Source organism: Nematolebias whitei, chromosome 5 (assembly GCF_014905685.2).
Source record: "Nematolebias whitei isolate Nwh7 chromosome 5, NemWhi1, whole genome shotgun sequence".
NCBI lineage: Eukaryota > Metazoa > Chordata > Actinopteri > Cyprinodontiformes > Rivulidae > Nematolebias > Nematolebias whitei.
In genome coordinates this window covers 3,469,607-3,478,983 of record NC_056502.1, presented here as the reverse complement: position 1 = coordinate 3,478,983, position 9,377 = coordinate 3,469,607, and the positions used below count along the sequence as shown (strand labels likewise).

Here is a 9,377-nt window from a genome sequence, read left to right as displayed (position 1 = left end):
GAGGCTGGCTGAGAGGCTGGCTGCGAGGCTGGCTGAGAGGCTGGCTGCGAGGCCGCGCTTCTGTAGAAACGTGCCTCACAGGCGCGTTCCCACGACAAACAACATCCCAAATTATCTCAAACTCAACTTAAAATCTGGAGATCAGCTGCTTCAACTGAAACCCGGTGAAGCAAAACTGGAAGCAACAGAATGCAGCCGAAGCTCTTTCAAAATAAATCAGGACGTGGTGTTAACTCGGGTTCAGATCTCTACCTGTTCTCCTTTCGGTCCTGGTGCTCCTGTTGGTCCTTCTGCTCCCTGCAACACATTTGACTCGTCAAGGCATAAATAAATAAAAATAAAAATCCTTGTGAATGCTACTTTTATTGAAATATGTGAATGGAAACAACCGTACGGTGTTGCCCTTTTCTCCAGGAGCGCCACACTCTCCTCTCTCCCCCTGCAAAGACCAACAGGTTGGTTAAATTTATGAGACAAACATTAATCACCGTTAGGCTACAGATTTGCACCGACCCTCACCTTGTTGCCTTTATAGCCGGGACGTCCCTGGAAAAGTTTTTAGAAAAATCAAATTCGATCAGGACGTCACCGAGAACCTGAACGAGAAAAAGAGACGCTTCTTACCTGAGGGCCGTCACTTCCAGGTTGACCGTTAAATCCAGGCTCGCCCTTTAAAAAGAACACAGCTCACAGTGAGCCGCACAGAACCAAACGCTAAAACATTTTAGAAACGCTTCATTTGATGTGATACTCAACCCTCGCTCCTTTTAGACCCAGCAGCCCCCTGTCTCCTGGATCTCCTTTACGGCCCTGCTCACAGGATCAAGATAAAAACTGTCACCTCCTCAAATACTGATGCACAAAAATCCCTCACATCAGGCGCTTCTTTAACCCTGCTGCTGCCACTGAGAGAAAATGATCCACGAGATCTTAGTACTGAGGTCTGGTGGGTCAATTTGACCCAAGGGCAGCAGCAGGGTTAAACCTGTACAACAATGAACTGTGACTGTTGAGTACTGTATACTGGATACACAAAAACTGCAAGGAAAACAAAATGTACAATTTTTCTGTGGGGATCCCTCCTAATCTGTACTACTATTACTACCACTATTACCACTACTAATATTACTACTACACTACTACTACTACCACTACTACTACTACTACTACTACTACTACTACTACTACTACTACTACTAATAATAATAATAATAATAATAATAATAATAATAATAATAATAATAATGTGAGGATTGTGTCTCCCTCGTGTGGTCTGTTCCTGCTCTCCTGTTTCCCCTTCATGTGATTAGGCCTCGCCTCCCACCTGTTGTCTTCCCAGGTGTTTGTATTTATCTCCTCATTAGTGTGTCTTTATATTCTGCGTTTTGTTTGTGCTTCCCTGTTCGAGGATTATCCTCCTACTGGTGTCGTGATCTGTCTCTGCCCCTCTTGTGATCCCCTCGTCTCTTATGAGTAAGTTTTGCTGCCACGTCAGCTCTTGTTTTGTTATCATTAAATATTATTCTTTATTTTATCAGAGTTTCCTGTGTCTGCCTGCACTTTTGGTTCAACAAACTAGCAGATCATGAATAATAATAATAATAACAATAATAACAATAATAATAACAATGATAATAATAATGTATAAGACTTCGAGACTACTTCGAGACTACTTCGAGACTACTTCGAAACTAGTTCAAGACTGGTTCAAGACGGGATTGAGACGACTTCAAAACTAGTTTGAGACTGGTTCAAGACTGGTTCAAGACTGGTTCAAGACAGGATTGAGACGACTTCAAAACTAGTTTGAGACTGGTTCAAGACTGGTTCAAGACTGGTTCAAGACAGGATTGAGACGTTTGAGACCTGTTCCAGATGCCCGAGATGAATGTCTCTATTTTGAGAGTTTGTTTGTCAAAGTTTAATTCCTACAACACAAGAGCGAGGCCTCTGCAACTCAAGCAAAGACAACTGAGAGCTCGTCTGAGCATCTTGAGTCATTTTGGAGATTCCCTCAAGAATTCCCTTCACAATTTGTCGCCATTAGTGGCAGCCCAGTGAGATACGAGCTCTAGAGCTGAAGACTTAAAGTTATTTAGAGGACCAGATTTAACTTTTTTAGATTTTTCTACCTGGATTATTGAGCATGCATCAGGATACTTAAAGTTATTCTTCTCCTGAGGTAAGAGATGCACCCGTTGAACCAATTGTAAGTAGGAATACGGAAACATTGTTATAAAGATTGTATAAGCTGTTAACTTGTTCTAATTAAGGAGAGGCAGAGGAGAAAAAACTCTAACATATAACATTTTTAAATGTAGGGGGTAAAAATATGTTGTGACGGTCAGGAAAACGTCATTGTTAAGAACTGAATTACACAATAACACACTATTTTGCATATGCAGAATTATTTATGGTACCAACGTGTTTAATCCATACACTGCTCCAGTCCAAATCTGAGTCTGGAGTTTTTAACAAGTTGCTAGCTTCAAAGTTTATCACGCAAAACTGAAAAAAGTTTGTTCTCAGACACTCACAGGTTTTCCTTGAAGGCCCCGCTCTCCTTTTTTACACAAACACACCTGGTTATGCGGACACTAACGAAAAGGAACAAAAAGTCATTGAATTTATTAACTGTGAGTAATTAAAGAGATGAAAGGCTGAAGTTTATTAACATACTCACCCCTTCAAGAGCAACTGCTCCCTGAATGAAAAACACAAACAGAGGAGACGTTTTCTGTCATTAACTAACAGGAAGTAACTCTGTATATGCATTTATTCATGACTTCTTTCATTCTTCATCCCTTTCTTTCCTGGTCAGTGTTGCTTTCAAACAAACAAATAAATAAAGTAAACAAACAAAACCCTCACAGTCAGAGAATGGGTCAGCTTGTGTCGCAACAAACTTTAGAGATTGTAAAAAAAAAACTAAAAACTAGAAACGATTCTGCTTACTAACAGCATATATTTGATAAAGAAGCTAAAACGGACTTATTAAAGTTAAAAGTAGCAGGACATAAGCTAATAGCCAAAAAAGCAAATGCTAGCTAATTGTCAAAAATGGAAAAGGACAAAAGGCAAACTAAAAATAGTAAAACAGTGGCTAGAAGTGAAAAATAGCAAAAGGCTGGCTAAAAGGTAAAAGTCTTGGAATGTTAGCGATAAGTAGCAGATTGCAAGCTAAAGCTAAAACTAGCAAGTCACAAGCCAAAAGAAAAAAGTAGCAAAACACCAGCTTTAGCCCAAAGAAAAAGAATAGCTGAACTAAATGTAGCAAAAGGCTAAAAGTAACAAAATGGTACCAAGAAGCTAAATGTAGCAAAAAGCTAGCTAAAAGTAGCAGTAACTAACAGCTAAAAATAATGCAATGCTGACTAAAACCTTAAAGTCCTTTAACAAAAACTAGTACATTTGAAGTTTATTTTTGCAAGTATACTTTAAGTTAAGTATAAGTATATCAAGTATACTACACACCATACTTGTAGTGTACTAGAAGTATACTGATCTAATACTTGTTTGGACTAAATTGGGACATTTTTATACCATTTTTAAGTATATCAAATAAAGTTTATAAAAAGTAAACTTCAAGTACACATCCTCAGTTTTAGTGTAAAATAAGCATACTTGTAGTACACTTAAATGTTTTGCTAAGGGGTAGCAAAACAGTACCTAAAAGCTAAAAGTAGCAAATTGTTTGTTAAATGTCAAAAGTAGCAAAACACTAGCTAAAAGTTTCTAAACAGTAGCTAGAAGTTGCAAAACAGTAGCTAGAAGCTACATGTAATAAAAGGTTAGTTTAAATCTTGAGATGAATATTGGCTAAATGCTAAACCTAGCAGAATGCTAGTTAAAAGTTAAGCATAGCAAATCAATACCTAGAAGCTAAAAGTAACTAAATGCAAGCTAAAAGGAAAATGTAGCAGGAAGGTATCTAGATGCTGAAAAAAGCAAATCGCTAGGTAACAGCTAAAGCAGGAAAGCACCATGTAAATGCAAAACTCAAATGTTAGCTAAAAGCCTAAAGTGGCAAAACACTTGATAAAATTAACAAAACAGTAGCTAGAAGCTAAAAGTGCCAAAAAGCTAGCTAAAAGCTAAAAGTAGCATAAGAAAAAAAAAAATAGAGCAAGCATGCAAAAAAAAAAAAAAGCTTAAAGAAAACTATTTTTCTAAACATTCAGATTAGGCGTACAAGATGTTTGGTTTGGACTTTTCTTTTTACTCGCCTACATGTAGCTTTTAATCACGTAAATGAAAAACGTGAAATAGTTTTATACTTTTATTCTTTATATCTCTCTTGTTTCGGCTGTTCCACAGCGAGTCATCATCCTCCGTCTTACTTTGTCCTCTGCGTCTTCTGTCCTCACTCCAACTTCCTCCACGTCATGTATCAAACAACATACTTTGTATCATGCTCCACCCCCCCATTTGTCTTCCATTTAGGAATGTTGTTTGTATCTTTTGGAGCAATGATAGTGCTTAGTTTGGTTGTAGGGATTATTTTTTAATATTTGTTTGATTCTAGGAGATCATCTGAAGATCATCAACCTGGTGTTTTGTGACCCTCGGTGGACTTCCAGCCTCTGGTTTAGAGCAGGAGCCAACAAAAGCTTTTAATCACTTGTGTAACATAAAGTGTGGAATATTTATTGATGTTGTGAAACAAATGGGGAGTTCATTAGATCTAACTGCTACAGTTAGTCCTCCCACAACAAAACCAATGACGGTGCTTCAGGATGTGAGCACCATGTCACTCAGCCTGAACACACCATCTCCTTGAGCAGCTTCTCCTCCAGCTGAGGGTCCTGCAGACTTTGGACAAACTGGTGAGCAGGTGAGCTGGCGATGGCGCGGAGCTTGTCGGTGTTCTCGCTCTGCTGGGCCACATCCGACAAGCCGACAGTGAAGAGCCTGATGCCGCGACCTTTGGCCTCCGCTGCAGCCGCCAACACGTTGGGGTTACGAGGATGGTCGACCCCGTTGGTCATCAGCACCGCGATCCTGACGCTGTCTTTGGGCGTCTCCTGCATCAGCAGCTGGGAGGCATTGGTGATGGCGTAGGTGGTGTAGGTGCCTTGGCCGATGTAGCCCATGGCGTCGACTTTCCCTTGAAAAGAGTCCAGGTCTTTCCAGTCCGTGAACCTGTGCTCGACGGACACGGAGCTGCTGAACTGGAGCGCGGCGATCCGCACCTTCAGATCCCAGCCGGTCACCTGCAGCATGGTGAGGCGGGTGCTGAACCTCAGCACGAAGGCCTTCTGCTGCTCGAACAGGATCAGCTTGGTGCTCTCAGAGCTGTCCAGGATGAACGCCACCGCCAGCGAGCACGCTGAACCTGAAAGTGCAGGAAGGTGTCAAAAGCGAGACCCCACATCGGGTTATTATCACCAGAAGGAGGCGGCTGATAATGTTTAGGACTGTGTCGGACATTTGGGAAAGTATCTCATGAAACTTTTGATAAATATGAATAATTTGTGCTGAAAACACTGAATGAATCTACAAATGATTACTTTTCCAAGAACTTTCAAAGAAAATTTTATTAATTTTTTTGTTTTATTTCATACATTTTCGTGATTTTTAATATTTGTAACTTTTATATTAAAAAAAAAGTACATTTAACTTCATTAGCTCAGCTGGTAGAGCTGTTGCCTCTCAGCGAGGAGGTTGCTGGTTCTAATCCCAGTCAGATCATCGTTCTTTCTACTTGAGCTACTGACTTTTTTGATCACTTTAACTTTCAGCTGTTTTACTCTTTTAGCTTCAAACTTGCTAATTTTACGCTTCATGAACAATTTAGCTCATTTTTGCTTTCAGCTAGAGTTTAGATTATTTACCCTTTAGCAACAGTTTTGCTCATTTTAACCAATAGCTATGGTTTTGCTAAGTTTAGCTACAGTTTTAGTTTTTATCCTTTAGCTACAGTTTTGTTAGTTTAGCTTTTGTTTGGCTTTATTGGTGTTGAGCTAAAAGTTTATGCATTTTAGTTTTAGCTATGTTTTTACTTTTATCCTCTAGCTACAATTTTGTTAAATTTGACTAAAAGGCATGATTTAGATATCTTTAGTTATTAGTTACTGTTTTGATCATTTTAACCTTTAGCTGCAATTTTACTTCTTTTAGCCTTTAGCTACAGTTTTGCTAATTAGGCTATTAGGTATAATTATGCTACTTTTAGTGTTTAGCTACAGTTTTGCTAAACTTAGCTAATAGGCACTGTTTTGCTACTTTTAGCTGCTGTTCTTCTGGTTTTAAATCAAATCTCTCAGCCTCCCCAGCTCTCAGCGTTCAGACTGCAGCTTCAAATGTTGATTTCTGTTGTTTGGTTTTTGTTTTGAAGATATCAGGCTGAATCTGTCTCAGTTTCACTCCTGGCCTTCGGGATGTTTTCCCTCGTGCTGCAGCTTAAAGTCGGTCCGGGTGGGTGATGTGAAACTATCTTCGTGCTGGGTTTGATGGAGACACATGAGAAATCCAAGCTGAGCCTGTTAAAGCTACAGGTTAAAGATGGAGTCCGGCCAGCAGTCTGTGTGACGCTCTGCTGTTCTGCTCAGCCATTCTTGGTTTTTCACACCATAGCTGAACCCATACACCCTGTGAAAATCACCTCCGATAGTTTGAACAAGACCACAGACTTCAAAGAGAAACCTCAGTCCCACCGGGACGAGCTGAAACAACAAGTCTGATCCACAGAGGCCCGTTTCACAACTTTCAGGACATGAAGGATTTGCTGCAAATGTCTCAGCGGCTGATACCTCAGAGGAGTTCTGTGGCGTTCATGGATTCATTCATTCAACCGTTGTTTCTACAGATTAGTCCCATTGAGCCTCGGGAACTCATTTACAAGAGAGACATGATAACAAAGACTGATGACAACAGTAGACAATCATAAAAGTGTACACACTGAGAAGAACCAATGAAAGAAAATGGTATTTAATGGAAAAACGAAACAAAAACAGCTAAGTTGTAGGACCGTGTAGAAAACTAAAAACAGGAACATGTCTGCAGATGTTTGAAGCCACTTAGAAAGGTCAAGAGCTTCAGATCTTTTTACAAGATACTCCAGGAAACAGGAGCGGAGTAGGAGAAGGTCCTTTTGTCTAGTTCAGTCCTCACTGAGGGAACACTGCAGGTAATGATGTCCTGAGAGCGCACGCTGTAGCTGCACTCACACAGAGACATGTAGGAGGAGATGTATGAAGGCAGCAGACCAAGAAGTGATTTAAAGATGAAAATGTACCAGTGAGAGAGTCTGTGAAGTTAATGATGACCAGTTAACCAGTGAATACTGGGTGCAGTGGTGAGTACGGTAGTTACAGCCAGTTATGAATCTTAGTGCACCATGATAGACAGCATCCAACATCTGCAGCATCCAACATCTGCAGCATCCAACATCTGCAGCATCCAACATCTGCAGGGTTCTTATAGGTACGTTCATGTAAATAATGTCACCATAATCAATGGAGGGAAGGAAAGTCACAGATACAAGGCGTTTTCTAGCATTCAGAGTTAGACAGGAGCTGTTTCTGAAAAAGAAACCCAGTTTAATTCCAGTTTCTTTACCAAGTTTTCCACATGGAGCTTAAAAGAGACGTGAGTCGACCAAGATACCCAAATATTTGTAGGAATCGACAAACTCAATAGGGACACCATTTGAGGATAAAATCGAAGGAAAAACTGCTGGGACCGACTTCCTGTTTGAAAAAAGCATCCCTTTGGTTTTGTCGGTGTTTAGGACAAGTTTGAGGCGGAACAAATCTGACTGGATGATGTTAAAAGCGGATTGCAAAAGCTGGAAAACCTTAGCAACAGTTTTAGCTCGACAATAAACAACTGTGTCATCAGCATAGAAATGTAAGGCTCCATCAGGGATGCTCTGACCTACATTACCTATGTAGATTGTAAAGATCAGGGCTGCTTGCTGTGATTTGGGCTGATCAGTGTTCTTACCTGCCTTTAATCTCACACAGAACAATTACTAGTACAAATCTGAAAACACACGAAGCAGCTGAATGCTGGGGGTTCAGAGAGAGGATAAAAAGATGATAAACTGGAATGAGTTTGATGTTAAAGCAGTCTAGCTGATCAATCATGTCGCCCTTCATCCTGACCTTCAGCTTGTTGAGACTTCTTCTCATAACTGTCTCCTCCATCATCGTTCAGTTTGTAGTTTTTCCTCCGTGCCGTCTGTCTTCTCTGGCCGGTGGCGTCGTGAAGAAGAGCGAACAGCAGAAGGCAGAGCCCCAGACCTCTGCTCAGGCACCTCTGCAGCAACATCTCAAACCAGGCTGTGAAAACAGGCGCAGAGCTGCAGTTTGTAAAGCTCAGCTTGATCGAAACGAGACTAGTTCACTCAGATTATAGTAAAAATGCAAAAAGACGAGTGATACCTGACATTAAAGTTACACACCGACTTCAAATTTCCTGCATGTAGCGCAGAACTTCATCTAGTCTAAGTAAAATAAAAACTATTTAAATGCAGGGTGGTGTCATATTTACCTTATTTATTTGCGGTCAGTGCTGGCAGTCCGGGTTAGCCGAGTGTCTCTGGGAGGCATTTTGGTCCCGCTGACAATCGGGGTCTCTAAAAACCAGACTGAGATCCACCGAGGGCCACCAGAGGAGCTGATACGCTGTGGCTCGCTGCCAGGATTTCAATTAGCTGCGGATGAGCAGGAGTCATTCGAGCTGAGGCCTGTGATGACAGAGGTCAATACAAGTGTGTAACCAGTATACACAGGTACTCTGAACATTAAATTAATAACTGCATGTTGGCTGTCTGCACAGACAACACATTCTTTGTTTGTTTTAACTAAAATATGTTTCCTGTGATGCACAATACACTTATATTTGCTGTCAAATTAACATCTGAACTCAGAATTTTTCTGTCTGTACTTTTGAGGAAATATAGCTTTTAAATGCTAATTCTAGTAATAAAATAATGAAAACAATTAAATTCCATTCAGTTTATTTATATAGCGCCAAGTCGTCTCAGGGCCCTGAACAGAAAAATTCATATATAAAATAATAAGTTAATAAAAACATTCATAAAAAATAATAATTTAACATTATTTATGTGAGGAGCAGACTGCTTTGAGTTTAACTCTCGTCTTGAGCAAGCATGAAGGCGACAGTGGAAAGGAAAAACTCCCTCATGAAGAAGAAATCTTTAGCAGAACTAGACTCAGGACAAGTGGACCATCTGCTTCGACCGGCTGGAAAACAAGGAAAAGAACTACATGTATGATATTATCATGTTCAAAGTATGACATCAATGAATCTCATCTATTTCACATCAAATCTGAGCAGTTGTTGTGTTTTCTAAAGTTGATCAGCTGCCGTTAGTTGTAGATGTACATTCCCTGAGTGCTTTCTGAGAG

At 40.3% G+C, this 9,377-nt stretch overlaps 1 protein-coding gene across 1 annotated transcript in view; it reads right to left on the bottom strand.

Annotated features, from left to right (window-relative positions):
- col28a1b (collagen, type XXVIII, alpha 1b) overlaps positions 1-8,543 on the bottom strand; it is a 24,953-nt gene extending 16,410 nt beyond the window's left edge. Inside the window, exons 1-10 of the mRNA XM_037676517.1 lie at positions 8,497-8,543; positions 8,109-8,285; positions 4,770-5,335; positions 2,684-2,704; positions 2,538-2,597; positions 757-810; positions 625-669; positions 520-546; positions 395-439; positions 253-297 (exon numbers count right to left, since the gene is read on the bottom strand). Of these exons, the coding sequence (XP_037532445.1) occupies positions 253-297; positions 395-439; positions 520-546; positions 625-669; positions 757-810; positions 2,538-2,597; positions 2,684-2,704; positions 4,770-5,335; positions 8,109-8,274 (1,029 nt within the window). The 5' untranslated portion in view covers positions 8,275-8,285; positions 8,497-8,543. The remainder of the gene's footprint in view (positions 1-252; positions 298-394; positions 440-519; positions 547-624; positions 670-756; positions 811-2,537; positions 2,598-2,683; positions 2,705-4,769; positions 5,336-8,108; positions 8,286-8,496) is intronic.
- Between the last annotated feature and the right edge of the window lie 834 nt (positions 8,544-9,377).